Raw genomic sequence first — 17,268 nt, 5'->3', positions numbered from 1 at the left:
TACGCAGAGCAATGCGCTTGCTAGGAATGATGGCATCCTGTATTTATTTGGTACCTCACGCGCGCCTGCGCATGCGCCCAATGCAAGAGTGGCTCAACAGCCAGTGGTGTCGGGCCAGCAGACAATGGGACGATCTAGTGGTGGTCTTGCAGGCCTTGGTTCTCTCGCTTACGGTGGTGATCGAAGGAAAACCTGGTAATAGGGAAACCATTCGCCACCCCCGCAGTGGAACCCACTCTAACCACAGAGCATCCCTCACAGGATGGGGGGGGCTCACCTATCCCATCAGACTGCTCACAGAGTGTGGACTCCGAGCGTAGCATCCAAGCACATAAACTTACTGGAACTACTGGCTGTGTTCAAGGCACTAAAAGCCTTCCAGGCACACCTACAAGGGAAGACAGTGGTGGTCCTCACGGACAGCACCACTGCCATGTACTACCTCAACAAGCAAGGGCGCACTCACTCTCCAGGACTGTCTAAGCTGTCCCAGAACATCTGGAAGTGGGCTCCCAAACACATGTTCCTACTGTCACATGTACCAGGGGAGCTCAATCTGCTAGCAGACAAACTCAGCAGAGACCTCCCTCTGCCCTCAGAGTGCAAATGGCGGTTACACGAAGACATCGTCTTCGACGTTTTCACACAATGGGGATTCCCAGAAATAGACTTGTTCGCAACTCTGGAGAACTCACAATGCCAAGATTACGCCTCCAGGTACCCTCAGAACCAATCCAAGGGGAACGGTCTGTCGATTCCATGTCAGGGAAATTTGTTTACGCTTTTCCCCCCAACTCCCCTTCTCAACAAGATTGTGCACAAGATGCACCAGGAACAAGTTACCATGATACTAGTGGCCCCTATGTGGGCCTGGCAGCCATGGTTCTCTCACTTGATGGAGATGTCTCTATCTCCTCCAGTGAAACCTCCCTGCCCGTACAACATGCTGTCACAGGACAAGGGCAGGACTCTGCATCCATGCCCTCAGACTATGAACCTAGCAGCCTGGCTCCTGAGATCATAGAATTTGGACATTTACAGCTCCCGCAGAGATGCATGGACATCCTCAGGGAGGCTAGAAAGACTAACACTCGTCACTGTTAATCTAGCAAATGGAAGAGATTTGTCATCTGGTGTAGAGGAAGAAGCATCAACCCGGTTGAATGCTCTCCCACGCACATTGTTCTGTACCTGACCCATTTACTGGACTTGGGTCTAGTGTTCAATTCTATTAAAGTCCACCTAGCGGCACTTTCTGCATACACCACTTCCCAACTTAGTGTCGTGGTGGAAAGTCCCAGTTATCAAAGCCTTCATGGAGGGGGTAAAGAGAATACACCCTCCGATAGCAAACCCAGCTCCCAACTGGGACCTAAATGTGGTACTTACCAGGCTCATGGGCTCACCCTTTGTACCCATGTACAGGGCAACTCTTAAGGACCTCACTCTTAAGACTGCTTTCCTAATAGCTATCACCTCGATTAGGAGAGTAAGTGAACTACAGGCTCTTTCTGTTCTAGAACCCTTTGTAACAGTTCACAAAGATAAAGTGGTTCTACGCACACACCCGAGGTTTGCACCAAAATTCATCTCGAAATTCGATGTCAACCAGTCAATAGAACTACCAACGTTCTTTCAAAACCCTTCAAATTGGGAGAAAAAAGCCTGCATACACTTGATGTGCGCAGAGCTGTCATGTTTTATATGGAAAGAACTAGACCACTAAGAAATCTAATCAGTTCTTTGTCTCGGTGGCAGCAGGAAGAGAAGGGGATGCAGTCTCAAAGTCCACTATATCTAGATGGATTGTTCAGTGCATCACTCTGTTTCTCTCTTGCTAAGAGAGAACTACCCTTCAAGCCAAGAGCACACTCTATTCGAGGCACTGGGGCATCCATAGCATTCATTGCAAATGTTCCCATCCAGTCCATTTGCAAAGCGGCAACCTCGAGTTCTGTACACACCTTTACAAAACACTACTGTCTAGATGCTCACTCTAGATCTGATTCCCAGGTGGGACAAGCAGTATTAAGACATCTTTTCTCTACTGTTCCTTCTCACAACCCACCTCCAACTCCGGGTACTGCTCGCTAGTCTATGCACAGCATGTGAATCTAAGCAGATTATCAAACATCAGAAGACAATGCATTACTTACTGTAAAAGCATTTCTGATGGTTGTATCTGCTTAGATTCACATGCGCCCACCCTTCCTCCCCACTCGGATGGAAGGAACATAGACATCCTTTTATATTTCTCTTTTCTGTACTCACGTCTAGAAGGCTCCCTCAGGGCAGAAAAAATACAGAGGGACCTCGATGCGTGAGGGATTGTGGGTACACTGCACTTCACTATAGGGATAGTGTTACAGACACGCCTTGTCGACGTCCCCTTTTCGACTACGAAAAACAAAATGCAATACTCCGCAGTGACCACTGGATGTCGGACTATGCACAGCATGTGAATCTAAGCAGATACAACCATCGGAAATGCTTTTACGGTAAGTAATGCATTGTCATCACTTCGGGAGAGGAAAATAAATCGATCACAGTGGAAAAAAACACCCAAATAGGGCCTATTCAAAAGACGACCCAGGAAGAGTCATCAACCCAAACAAAACCAGCAAAGCAAAAAACATGTAATTTCTTGGCGCAAAACAACAATCTTCGATCCGAAACATCAAGTACGAGTCAGTCAGTATTCGGAAAACAAAATTCAGCCACACAACCCAAGGATCTGGGCCCTAGCAACCAGGGGAAGAAAACACATTAAAATAAACAAGGGTCCACTGCAGGACTCAGTAGACAGAGCCTGATTGCATCAGCTAACCTTAGAAGAGACATATCAACAAGGCAACCGATCCAAGGGAACAAGAGACCAAACGGATGCGCAATCCAAGGAACAAAAGGCTTTCTACAAATAACAAAAGACCCCTTGCAGAGGTCACACCACAAGCGAAACAAAATGGAAACGCCTGTGGGGCCTTACAAAAAGGGAAAAGGGAAAGAAAGACGTCACATCGAAATAAATGGCACCGATGTTTGAAGATCGAACTTATCGAAAAGGAATACCCAAAACAAAAACATTGAGAAGAGACTCCCCTATACATGAGATTTCGGAGCACGACGAATCACTGACGGAATTGGGACTAATGTAAATTGCACTTAACATAACGCAAGACTCGGCAGGGGCACAGACCTGGATTTTACATCAAAGGGTAATGGGAAACGTAAAACAGAGACCCCGCATAGCCCTACTGTAGGTGAACCCCAAAAAAAGATCATCCTTGACCCACAATCACCAATTTTCCTCACATTGGAGGAAGAAAAGGACAAAATAATGGAAAAAAGAGGAATAACTCGAACTATCCAAAAAGAAAAGACAGATTACAAAAACAGACCTGTAAGGAGGCACTCTAGAGAGCGACCATCTACACATTATGTGGGCAGAAAGAGACCCTTGTCAAAGGAGCAGGGTTCAATTAGTAGAGAGGAGAGGGCCCACAAAATGGAAATCTCGAGTACACTCGGAACTACACCCCACTAGAAGATTTGAAGACCAAAGACAACCCTCTAAAAAGTCAACATTGTGGGCATATGGTGAAAGGCAGGAGAAAAGAGCTTGACTGACGAGAACAGAGAGAACTACAAAAACTCATACATTTCTACTAACACGAGTGAGGGGACCAGAAGGTGGCAAGATTCTAAACCGAACATCAATATTGGCGCTCTTCCATCAAATACATTCTAAGATCAGTAAGTTCGGACGACATCGATATAATAGAGTTTGTAGATGAAAAAGCAACGGACAAAGTATATCTACACATAACATCACAATCGGCTAGGAAAACACTGAGAAGCAAGACACAAGCTAAAAGCTATAGCCCTCGACCTAACGGAAGTGAGAATCATGGGCGCGAGGAGAGAAAGAACGTGGACAGAACACTTGGTAGATCTATTCCGTCACCTAGACTGATTCAACGTACGAAAATGGAAGAGAGAAACATGTCAAGGTTTGAGGGAGAGACTTGGAAAATTATCGAAATTGGAACCAAAGAGAAGTACGGATTACCGACCAAACCCAGTTCAAAGGGGCCGTCGCTCTAACTCAAGAGAAAAGATAAGAACAGGGAACACCAAACCGGAACAAGAGAGACAGGTCTACAATCCCACTCCCAGATGTGACCGGTGAGAGGACAGCCCTCAGCACAAAGAAGAGTTCCAAATTGAAGAAAAACGAAGCAGAGAACTATCCCTGGAAAAGGAGAGGGTGCCTCGCAGGCTGCAGACAAACTGGGAGATCACTATAGATAAAAACAGACCCAAAAGCAGACCGAGAATTCGATAGTAAACTAAGACAAAACCTTGTAAAAAAGGATTTAAAGCAATGGGAGTGGTATGCAAAAGTACTGGCCCTTAAGCAAAGATCCTAGCCACAAAAAGACCCAAAATCAACACAGGGTACCAAAATAAAAACCCATCTCAGTTCAACACCAGACAAGATAATCATTGGTTCATGGGACACTTGCAGCTTCTCACATCTTATGAGACCTTCGGATATAAACTTGGGAGATTTCGACCTCAGAGGGTCACGAACCATTTCAAACAAGCTTTATAAAAAACATGCACACAGTGCCGAACATTTTTATCCTGAGTATCTTAAAAGCAGAAGTCCTGGAAGGAGCCCCTAAAATCGCTCTTGCACTTATAGATCTCTCCCAGGCCTTTGATAAGGTAAATCGAGAAAACCTCGGGGAGAAACTACACAAATGGCAATGTCCGGACATGATACTGAGCCCGATCAGGTAATTGCATACAGACACATCGATGAGGGTGCGCCTGAGTGGAAGCGGTCTACTGTCTGAAAAAATGCTCACTTTGTGAGGCGTAAAGCAAAGCTGTCCCCTGGCACCGGCACTATAGAATGCCTACATCGGCGACATCAGTAAAATGGAAACAGACATCTGCACCTTTCCTCCATCAGTCGGAAAAGAAAATATATACAGATTGGTCTATGCAGACAAATCTCATCCTCCTAGATCAAACAGGAGTTGGCCTACAAAGGAAACTGGTCAGCCTACAGAAATACCTCTGAAAAAAACGATCTGGAGATCAACACCACGAAAACAAAAGTGATGATCCTCGAGAAAACAGCTAAAAGAAAATCTACTAACTCTCTATTCCTAGAAGGATGTGCCCTGGAAACAGTAAAAAGAGTTTCAGATACCTAGGAGTGATCTTCAATTGACATCAACAAGAACTTCCAATGTAGGACTTCCTATTTACCAAAATCAAGACCTTCTCGGCTCAAGCAATGAGAATGGACATAAAATGTGGACGCTTTTCTCTCCAAGCTTCAATAAACTTCTACAAAGCAAAAGTTGTGCCGGTAATAACTTATGGTGCCGAATCTATGCCGATGATCTCACCCCAGCTTTTACCGGCAGAAACTCTTGTTTCTACATCCCTCTACTGAAATCTCAGTAGTGAGAAAAAGCCTTACATCACTGAAAGGCACAGTGAAGTTAAACGGTTTGATGCTCTTCAGCAAACTTCAAACGACAAACCAAACACTATTTGAACTTATGCTTGGAGGAAATTAACAAAGGCTCCAAAACTATGCTGCGCGATTGGAAGACCAAAAACATCTGCCTATTGGAAGAAATATGTACCTCTGAAAGAGAACTGGACTATAACCCAACTAAGACAGCAAAAAAACTAAAAGAATGGGACTGGTGCCAGACGTTGGACAAGGAAGAGAAAAACTAACTAAAAATCTACCATTGAACGTCCGGAAGATTAACCAACACATGACATCGCTCATCAAATTCCCAAATAAGAGACTTCGTTCGAAATTTATTATTATTTTTTTTTTTTTTTAAGAGCTCAGCTAAACTTGCTTAAAACAAACAAAATCCGGAAAATCATGGAATCTCGACAGAAGATCAATTCAGGTTTTGTGACAGAGATAAAACCGAAAATATAAGACACCTGCTTACCCAGTGCCAGCGTCTGGTCGAAGAGGGAAGAAAATGTATGGGAAACCTATTCACTGAATTCAGGCAGCAAAATGAAGATTACTGGCAGAGTTTTTTGATGAATGGTACAACCACCAAATCCATAATCGCCTTCGCAAACTTCTTGGAAAGTTTGAACCTGGACAACAAATGTTAGACCACCACTTGGACAAAGAATCATTCACTCACTTGACGAATCCAACTCTAAACAAGTCTACTGCACGCCACTTCGAACTTTTGTTCGATGATGCAACACTTGTAAAAACTGGTAACGCAGTTAAATCAAGTATAATAAAAAAATTAGAAATTGTGGTAAGCTACCTTGCAGGGAATTTACATCAGGGGATCTGAAAAAAACATCAAAGGATGCCTGACATGAGAATATACCAGGAAGTTCACTGAAGTTGTAGAAGGAAATGTACCCATGTTGTAAAACACCTGACAGAGAAATATACCAGAGAAACTTGGAAACACATGGATGAAATAATTGTGGGTAGAGGCACTAGGCAGTTGAAGTTGAACAAAGACTTTTAATATTGTAAAAGGATACCTAGCAGGGGCATACACCAGGAAATTTTAAGAGCTCACAAGATGATTCCGGATCAAGAAGCTCATCAATTAATCCGCCAAAGTACAAGAGAAGGTAAAGAAAACCTTGTGTGGAATTTCTCATCTGAATAAAACTTTTGTGAATCCAGTACAAAGAAACTAAGGAAGAGTTATGGAATGTATTGTTTATGCCAGAACTTTCTAAACCCATCGTAAAGAACCTGAGACACTTTAATCATCCTACCTAAACATCAAGAAACTGTTGTTTGGAATAGGCACTTTTGCCATTCTACCTAAATATCCAGAGGAAGGGAAACCACTCTCTGGATCCAAGGATTTCTCCTTGAAAAATACTTTTCTGTTGGATTTACATATTTACTTAGATTATGAAAGCTTTTTGCCAACCATAAGACAGAGCCATTTCCTTGCACCCTTGGTTATTCATTTCTAGTGTGAGGGCCAGATTACAATGTTTTGGACACAAGGACAGTTTATCAGTTTACTGATTTGACGCAGACTGATCTTTAATTTTGGTTTCCTAGGTATTTATTTATTTATTTATTTATTACATTTATATAGCGCGCAGGCAGCCCAGGGGCATTGTGGCGCTGTTACTTGTAGAGGCACTTAGTTACAATGGGTACAGGTTGTGCCTTGGGTTACAGTGAGGCAGGATCCTGTGTTCAGCGATAGGAGGTATCATACATCATACATGTTAGTGATGAGAGCTTGAACATATGGTGTTGGTTAGGTGAACAAGGAAGTTTTCATGGCTTTGCAGAAAGCAGTCAGTGAAGGTTCAGCTCGCAGAGGTGGGAAGGGTGTTCCAGTGTAAGACAGCAAGGTAAGGGAAGCTGGGGCCCCCTGCTCTAGCTCTTTTTACCCTAGGTACAGAAAGCATATTGGCATATGGTGTCCTAGTGGGTCTCATGGAGGAGACCGGGTGGACTCTCTGGGATAGGTACATTGGGGCCGAGAGGTGGATGCATTTGTGGGTGATACTTAGCGCTTTGAATATGATCCTTTCCTTTATGGGGAGCCAATGGGATGCTTTTCTGGCGGCAGTGATGTGCTCTCTTGGCAATGCCTTGTGCAGCACGCAGGGCGCTGTTCTGGATTACTTGCAACTTCTCTAGGTTTTTGTTGGAGGTCCCTAGGAAAAAAACATTGCAGTAGTCTAACTGCGAGTCAGTTATGGCTCTGGCTATGTTGGTGCATGTGTCTTTTGACAGATGAGGCCTGATTGCGTTGAGTTTAGCATGGTAAGCAGCAGAGGAGGCGATTGCGTTTACTTGCCTGGTCATGGATAAGTTGGAGTGTAGAGAGACGCCTAGTGTTTTTACTGTGTCTAGTACTGGAATTCTGATTGAGTCAATAGTAAATTGGCTAAACTGGGCGTCAAGTTTCTTGAGGGTGTCGGGAGATCCTACGAGTAGGAGCTCAGTTTTATCAGAGTTAAGACAGAGGCCGTTGATAGTCATCCACATTTGGATTGTGTTATATATGTTGTTGAGAGTCGCACAGTCAGTGTCATAGTCGCCTGTTAATGTGAGAAGGATCTGAGTGTCGTCGGCGTAGTTGGTGTAAGAGATGCCCATGGCGTCAAGGATGAGGAAGAGGGGGCGGGTAAAGATGTTGTAGAGGGTGGGGGAGAGGCAGGAGCCTTTGAGCACACCACATAGCATGATGGTGGGTGATGCAGTGGCTAGGTCAGAGAAGACCTGCATGGTCCTGCCTTGGAGGACGGTGGTGATCCAGGTGGTGGCTTCTTGGGAGAAGTTGGCTGTGGAGGTGATGGCAGAGGATGTCGTGATCTACAAGATCAAAAGCAGCAGAGAGATCGAGGAGAAGGAGCAGGACAGGTTTCCCTTGGTCCCTTGCGTCATCCATTTGGTTTTTGAGGTTGAGTAGGGCGGTCTGTGTCCCGTGTCTAGGGCGAAAGCCGGATTGTCTCAGTCCTAGGAGGTTGTGTTCTTCGAGGAAGTGCTGGACCTGCAGGTAGGCTGCTTTGTCTCGAATTTTGAGGAGGAATGGGACTGTGGTGATGGGGCAGTAGTTATTGGGGGAGGCAGGGTCAAGTGTGGGTTTTTTTATGAGAGGTCGGGCCCATGCTTCCTTGAGGCATGAGGGGACTCTCCCTGTGGTGAAGGATGTGTTGACGAAGGCTCTTAGGAAGGGAGCCAGAGTGTCTGCGCAGTCTTTGATGATGGAGACGGCGCAGGGGACCCTTTTGCAGTTGGAGGAAAGTTCTTCGTAGGATGGGGATAGAGAGGTGTTTATCCAACGCATTTCTGTTTAATAAAAATGTCCGATAATGAGAAAATTACAACTTTGTGTCTGCCTCTCATTTCTTACCCCTCGCAATACTCAGAACATCAAACCCATCAACCAAAAAACTAGAGCAGAAAAACAGTACTGTGTGCTAAGACTTAAGCTAAATGCCTTGTTTGTCTCCTCACGCAGAATTTCTCTAAACCTCATACAAAACGCATGGAAGCATTTTACTTTAAACAATCCAGACATATTTGGTTCACCTACACTTATGTTGTTGATATGTATAGCACTATAAATCATGACAACTTTTTTGATGTTGCGTTTTGTTAGTAACCCATTACTCTTTCTTACCTAAGGTGCTGGTGTGAGTAAAGAAAAAATACCTCAAGCCATCGAAATGCTCCTGGAAACTGGCAAAGACACCTCCATGGCGGAACACAATTGACAGAATAACTATTGTTTTCCTGCTAGACACTCACAATCAGCATTGTGCTGTTTCTGTGCATTATGGAGCACAGGTGTATCAGATGCATATTTTAAGACGGAATTTACATATGTTTGTTTTTTCAAATGCTTTTATGAATGTTGTGTCCAATTGTTACTGTCTTCTGTTTTTTTGGAGTTGCTTTACGTCTAGCACCTTACATGTTTTTTTAATCATATGCATTTTTGCTTCTAAAGAGGGAACAAAATGAATGATGTAAAACTAGCTTATTCAATTGATTGAGAGACACTGTACCAATGTGCAAGGCAAATGTTGACAGGAGGTAATTGATCTCCGATTCTGATGCTGCAGCAGATTTAATCTATATTTTGTATTTGTCAGTGGTGCGGTTCATCCTGTTTACATAGTCATATTAATGCAACATATTGTAATGTGTACAACATTGAAACCGTACAGCTTATTCACAGCAATGTCAAGGACATGATGTGTAATTCTTTTTTTCACACTGTGTCCAATGCACCACGCTAATGTTAAGCAGAGAACCAAGGAACTCTATTCTCCAACAGAAAAGTCGGATTATGGGGCCATTTGCAAAGGGCACACTTTTGAATGAACTTAAACTGGTTTAGTTTTTGTTAGCTAATTTGAAAATCTGAGCTACTGTCGTATATCTAATTCTCACAAGCTGTGAGGGATCCAAATTCGTTTTTGTGGGGCCACTTTTAATTTGCATGGGTGAAAGAAGTCTTTCAAAAATGTTTGCGTGGTTTTTAAAATAAATTATTCATGCCCCCACCATATTCTTATTTTCATGTAGTGTTATTGTTCTGTTTTCATGTTTTTGCGACTTTGTGTGAAACCTACGTTAATCTGCCACTGCAGTATCTCCAAGTGGGAAAACAAATTGCGTTTATTTCAGATTTAATAAGTGTTTGATTGTGAAAAGCAAAAGGTTGCAACTATGAGTACGACAATTTTAGTAACGGTTGGTGCATTCAGCGAAGTGAACACTAAATAGTTCTACACTAGCAGAAAAGGTGACACTAGGAAGAAGAGTAAATAATGTTCTTTGTGTTATGGGCTAGGGAGTAACACATTTTTAAGAATAAAATGGTGAGGAAAGTTAATAATTTAGCAAACCTCAAGATATTGGCTCTTATGCACTAGTATTTCAACCTCTGAAAGATGGGATCATGGCAAACCTTGAATTGTTTTTTGGGATAGACATCTGCAATATAAATCATGTTCTCAAGCATTGGATCTTTCATGTATTCACATGCTGTGAATATTTCCCTGTCGTCAGGCTGGGAAACCTCTGTAACTTTAACTTCGTGTTTTCCTATGGAAAACTTGGACACTTTAGTGTCCTATCGCTGTTCTTTTTGGGTGCTTTAGGCCACACCAGTAGGACGCATGATATAAATAGCTCCGCCGCGCGGCTTCCCTTCAGATTTCAACCGTCTCCAAACTTTTGGGATCACCTCGTTTTTTGCACATGCGTTTTGATTTGTGGGCTAGGATGTCCAGGGCTCATCATAAGTCTTTGTCCAGCCGGAAGTCTTCGAAGCACTGTTCCGGTTCGTCTTCCAAAAAGTCTGTGTCTCCGGTGAAATCAATGCCCGGGGAGGCCGTGGTTCCGACGACAAGCTCGTCGACGGATGTTCCTTTGTTGACGTTGGTGATGCATTCTACGGTTCCGTCGTAGACTGTGTCATCTGCGCCGTCCACGACTTTGAACAGTGGTCCACTGCTGTTGTCGCAGATGGAGTTGGAAGGTTTGACGGGTGGGGTGTGGCAGTCCGCTGCCTTTGAGGCCATGCTTCCAGAGAACATTTTGCAGCAGGATCCAGCTGTTCCTCTGGGATGGAAGAGGAACAGGAGCCGGTGTTTGACCCGTCGGCTCTGGGTCTGCAGAGTACGAGGCCGTCGAGTGGGGTGGGGCTGGGCTGCCCCTTTACCCGTTGGTTAATCAGCAATCCCTGCTGTCGTTGCAAGTGCTATCTGCGCTCCAGTCTTTGTTCGGGCAACTGGATGCGAGGTTGCCACCTCCTCTGAGTCCGACTGTGCCGGTGGTCAAGGGGTTGCATGGTGAGGCGCCTAGGAAGTCTCCTCTGGCACGCCTTTGCCGGTTGGGTTGGGCCGTCCACGGTCTCGTCCTGAGGAGGGAGTTACCTGAATCGGACCTTGAGAGTTCTCCGCGGGACACCCTATCAACAGTGTCTTTGACGCTGACGAGGGATGACGCATGGGACACAGACGCTGAGGTGGAGCAGCCCCGTAGTCCAGCACAACCATCTCTGCGGATCATATTGGGGCATTCCACACCATAATGTCAAAGGTGTGTCTGGGGTTTGGGCTGGTGCCTGAAGAGGAACGGAATGACTGCTTTCTCTTCGACCATATGGGAAAGCGAAGGAAGGCGGTCTTCGCAGTGCTGATTCTTGGCCACGTGTAGCAGGAGGGCCTGCGCACGAAGCGCCACCCGTTTTCGGCATTCAGCGGTAAAGCATCGCCTTGAAAAGAAATGTAAGGCTCCTGGGTCTACCCCTAGATGTCTAGTGTCGCAACCCGCGCCAAAGTCCGTGGTTTCGGCGGCTGCCAGCCGTAAGGCCATAAGCCAACACAAATGTGTTACAACTCTGGACAGTGAGGCCAGGAAACAGGACGCCTTTGGAAAGAAGGTCTTGACGGTAGGGGCTACGACTGTGAAGGCTGCAAATTCCTTGGCAATCATGGCCAGATATGATCGAGAAATGTGGCATCGGCTTGCCCCAATTCTTGAACATCTTCCGGAGCAACACCGAAAGGAGGCAATGCTGTTGGTTCGGGAGGGGGGGGGCCTCCAACCACAGCATCAATATTACTGTGGACCTAGCAGAGTCAGGTTTTAAGAAAATTAATAATGGGGTGGTACTCCGCTGGCAGGCCTGGCTAAAGTGTACAGACTTTCGTCCTGAGGTCCAATATAAGGTCATCGATATGCCCTTTGAGGGTGAATACTTGTTCAGCGAAAAAATTGATGAGGCCCTGAAAGGAAGGAAAGAGGATATAGAGACAGCAAAGTCCTTGGGTTCCTTGCAAAGTAGTTGCTCTTTTCGCTCCTTTCAAGCTTTTCATGGAGCCTCCAGGGAATTCCCGGTTTGCCTCCTCCAAAGATCGAAGTTACGGGCGCTCCAGCTACTCGTCTCAAGGTTATCGCCGATCAGTCCAGTCGGCTCAGAAGGGCAGGAACTTTAAAGCTCAACGAAAGAAAGGTTTGCAGTCATCGGCGGCTAAGGGACAGCAATCAAAAGCTCAATAATGACTGCCATATGCACAATCTGCTGGGGGGCAGGGTGGCGATCCATGTCGACGAGTGGCAATGGATAACCTCAGATCGCTGGGTGCTGGACACGGTGCGTCTTGGCCACTCGGAGTTTCGGCGTCCTCCGTTCCCTATTCCGCCAGTGCATGTGGTACAGCCCCATCTTACAATCCTGCGGCAGGAGGTGGTTCTCATGTTAGAGAAAGGGGCGATAGAACCAGTTCCGGTTGCGGATCAGGGCCATGGCGGTCTACTTCCTGGTACTTTGTCTTGAAAAAACCCAACATCAGGTGGAGGCCTATTCTAGATCTTCGGCCGTTGAACAAGAATCTGCAACGCCTGAAGTTCAAGATGATCACCCTTCAAGGTGTCATCCGCTCGGTGCAACCGGGCGTGTTCCTGGCGTCATTAGATCTGCAGGATGCCTATTTTCACATCCCTATGAGGCTGAAACACTGCAAATTCCTGCGTTTTGTGGTCGGAGAGGATCACTATCAGTTCCGGGTCCGCCCGTTTGGGCTGAAGTTTTCCCCCATGACGTTAACGAAGTGTCTGGCTCCAGTGGCGGCCTTCCTCCGGAGGGAGTGTTGTGATGTGTACCCCTACCTGGACGATAGGATGGTGTGGGGTCCGTCGCTGGAAAGGGCATGAGTCTCTCATGGCAACCATGCAGCTTTTGCAATGGCTGGGATTCGTCGTCAACTTCAACAAATCATGTTTGACGCCGTCCAGAGAATTGGTGTTTCTCGGGCACAGTTTCTTACTCCATCCAGCGAGCGAGTGGACAAGTTATGGTCCAAGGCAGGCGAGTGGAAAGAGGGCATAGTGGTCTCTGTCCAAGGTTACATATCACTGTTCGGTGACATGACGTTGTGTGTCCCTCTCCTGCACCAGCCTGTTCCTGAGGCTGGTGCAGGAGTTCCTCGCAGACAGGTGGTCGCAATGTCAAGGAGTATGGTCGGATAAGCTGGTGGTCGACGAGGGCTTGGTGGACGCCCTTCAATGGTGGACGTGCAAGACCAATCTGGTGAATGGCATGCTCTTGCTGGAGCCGGAGTTCCAATTCACGATCGTGGTAGACGCTTCCCAGTTAGGGTGGGGCGCGCACGTCGACAAATCACAGGTACGGGCCTCTGGCCTCGGGTGGAGACTGCGTTACATATCAATGTGCTCGAGTTGAGGGCGATGCACTGGGCCTTGAAGTAGTTTCTTCCGTGGATCAGTGATGAGGGTGTTAACAGACTATACCACCACAACTTTCTATTTAAGGAAGCAGGGGGACACGCACTCCAGGGTCCTGTCAAAAGAGGCGCAGGATGTTTGGCATTGGTCCCTAGCTCAGGGGATCAATATTGTCGCTTTACATTTGCCCAGGGTTCTGAATGTTCAAGGGACGAGCTCAGCAGGGACGCCAGTCAGCTGCACAAGTGGAGGCTGAAGGTCGCAGCAGGTGGCAAGAATCTTCCGGCGATGAGGGGCATCCTCCATTAGATTTGTTTGCTACGAGGGAAAACGAGCAGTGTCTCGAGTTTGCCAGCAGAGGGGCTCATCCAGAGTATTTGGGGGACTAGTTTTCGTTCCTGTGGACGGGCCTCGTGCACATGCGTTTCCACTCATTCGGAGGACCGTCCAGTGGTTTCGGAAGTACCAGTGCAGGGTGATTTTTGGTTGTCCCGTTCTGGACCAGGCAGACGTGGTTTTCAGATCTCCTTTATCTGGCAGTGGAAGAGCCGGTTTGGTTGGGAAAGGATCCGGATCTCCTGTCTCAGGACGACTGCAGAGTGTGGCATCACGATCCGGCGTGTCTCATCCTAGCGGCGTGGCTCCTGATTACTCCGAGTTTCGGTCATCTAGGAATATCCAGGAGTGTTGACGGATCTTGGCGGCAACAAGGGGTCCTTCCACAAATGTCTTGTATGCTCATAAATGGGCGAGATTCTGTGCCTGGTGTGAGGGTCATCCTGAGAGAGAGCCTTTGGACGTTTCCCCGGCTCAGGTTCTCATGTATTTGTTACACCTTGTAGAAGGGGGCCTTGCGGCGTCATCCATTAAGGTGCATTTGGCGGTGATATCTAGGTTCACGAGAAAGCGCCATTTTGCTCCTCTGTTTAGTGATCGCTTGGTGAAACATTTTATGAAAGGGTTATTTCGGACATTTCTTCTGGTGAAGAGGTTTGCACCATTGTGGAGCGTCAATGTAGTTCTTTCGGCTTTGATGAAACCTCCTTTTGAACCCATGTTGACGGCTTCTTTGAAGTTCCTCTCGTGGAAAGTGGCTTTTCTAGTGGCGATTACCTCGGCCAGGCGGGTGTCAGAATTGCAGGCAATGGTAATTGACCCGCCTTATCTAAGGTTTATGAAGGACCAGGTTCTCCTGGCTACTAACCCGCACTTCATCCCGAAGGTGCCGTCTGCGTTTCACAAACTTGCCTCTATTCCATTACCCTCGTTCTTTGCTAATGCGTCCACGCCAGCAGAAAAGGCTCTGCATTCTCTGGATGTTAACAGGACACTAAAGATTTATCTGAATCGAACACAGGACTTTAGGAAGTCAAAGCAGCTGTTTGTGGTGTTTGGGCCCTCCAACAAGGGGCAGTCCATTTCCAAACAAGGACTTTCCCGTTGGGGTTTCCTCTACAATTTCGTTTTGTCACACAAAAGCTGGCAAGCCTTTGAGAGGTGCTCCAAAGGCTCATTCTAGGCGGTCCACAGCGGCTTCGGCGGCACTGTGGTCTGGGATACCGCTGGTGGACATTTGCCAGGCAGCCTCCTGGGCGGTGCCGCATACTTTCACCAGGTATTACTGTCTGGGGCAACAACATGTGGAAGATGTGCAAGTGGGGCATGCAGTCCGCCAACGCCTGTTTCAGTAAGATAGGCCCGCAGCTTCGTGGTTTTTCTATTTTACTATATCATTTGCTGGGTTTGTTGTCTCACATATGTGATGAAATGCTATTTGATGGTTTGCCTGTGACACACCGCCACACATTGCTTGTACTGCTATGTAATCTATTCACAGCATGTGAATCCATGAAAGATCCAATGCTGGAGTAGGGAGTAGTTTCTTACCAAGTAACTCAATTTCTCTAGCGTTGGTATCTTTCATACATTCACGTGCGCCCGCCGGTCGCCCCTGCAGGCAAACCTGGGTTTGTGTTCCTTCTACTTTGGAGGTTAAAATTTGAAGGGAAGCCACGGGGCCGGGGCTATTTATATCAGACAGCCTATTGGTGTAGCCTAAAGCACCCATAAAGAATGTCGATAGGACACTAAAGTGTCAAAGTTTTACATAGGAAAACGCTGAGTTAAAGTTACCGAGGTTTCCCAGCCTGGCGACGGGAAAATATTCAAAGCATGTGAATCCATGAAAGATAACGTTGGAGAAATGGAGTTACAGGTAAAAAACGACTCCCTTCTTTATATTGGGTCTGAGGCAGAGTAACATAGTGAACATTTAATGATGAGCCATGTTATTTTCTTTTTGTACTATTGGGATCAATTTTGTTCTTTTAAATAACAATAAACCTCATCGGAAATGGCAAAAAGGCAGAGGCCCAACAAGGCTGAAACACTTTTCTTGGGCTGCTGATGGTTCCTGTGTTCTGAGGAGAATTGCCTAGTATTTCGGTGCTGGACTACACTTGTGGGTGGGACAAGACTGATATGTAATGTTATTTCTTGGCTGTGAAGGGTACAGTGAGCTCAAGCGTAGTTGTAGACCCTTCAGAATGGGATACATCCGATAGAATAGGTTATTGGACCAATGTTTGCTCTCAGTAGAGGGGCTCCGACACTTTTATAAAGTTTTGCAATGCGGCTGTTTGCAATCTCTGGATTATGCAAGACTACATTCTCTCAAGTGTAACGTGTTCTAAACAGACTTGTGTGCTTGCCGACAAACAGTCTGGAAAAAACACTTCAATGCTGAAAACCATTAGACCAACAGTGTTCAACAAATGACTGTATGGAAGAACGAGGGAGCGTACCACACATGCAAGTTCAAGGTGTCCTTGTCATTTGTGTGTTCATTTCTAGATGTTAATTTAAAAACAAAAACATTTGACATTACAGCTCATGGGAGTTTCTACTACTGTTTTATGAAAAAATGTATAGATGGCTGCTATCGTATATGTATACCTCTCTACATGACGTGCACTACTACTACGATGGGACTTACCTTTTGGGTCCTTTATGGAAGGGACGTAGGGTGGTGGGGATGTTGGGGCTTATCTGCTTTTCTCAAAGCACGTTGTTTGGAAACTTTTTTAGGTGCTGTATTTTCACCTCTATGGTGGCTTGTAGTGGCACAAGCCACAAAACCAGGCTCAAAGCTATGGAAGTCTGAAAGTGTAATGTGGATCGAGCAGACTTGTGTACTTGGCCCCCCGAAAAGCAAGAATAAAGATTTAAGTGATGTTTATAATTTTTACCTATTGCGTTTGACCATTTTTCTGTGTGAGCGCGAACATGGCACTCGCCTAATTCTATTTCATCTATATATTTTGTTGTGCGTTTGTGTGTTCTGACATGTAGAACCAAGTTGTATTTATAACAGCCGAGCATAGCAAAAAGTACTATTGCAATGCCAGCCTTTTGCAAACCGGAGTAGCCTAGCAGTGAGAAAACAAGCACCCATGCGTGTCATGAAAAAATAAATCTTGACATTTAATCCAAATGTAGAT

General features: G+C 45.9%; 1 protein-coding gene across 7 annotated transcripts in view; it reads left to right on the top strand.

Annotated features, from left to right (window-relative positions):
* ATXN3 (ataxin 3) overlaps window positions 1-17,015 on the top strand; it is a 616,356-nt gene extending 599,341 nt beyond the window's left edge. For all 7 annotated transcript variants that reach the window (XM_069637843.1, XM_069637844.1, XM_069637849.1 and 4 more), the window contains one exon: window positions 9,194-17,015. In XM_069637843.1, the coding sequence (XP_069493944.1) occupies window positions 9,194-9,282 (89 nt within the window). In that variant the 3' untranslated portion in view covers window positions 9,283-17,015. The remainder of the gene's footprint in view (window positions 1-9,193) is intronic.
* Window positions 17,016-17,268: the final 253 nt, after the last annotated feature.

This window comes from Ambystoma mexicanum, chromosome 14 (assembly GCF_040938575.1).
Source record: "Ambystoma mexicanum isolate Mex_15411 chromosome 14, UKY_AmexF1_1, whole genome shotgun sequence".
Classification (NCBI taxonomy): domain Eukaryota; kingdom Metazoa; phylum Chordata; class Amphibia; order Caudata; family Ambystomatidae; genus Ambystoma; species Ambystoma mexicanum.
Note: the sequence above shows the minus strand (reverse complement) of the source record. Positions and strands in the feature narration are given on the sequence as shown.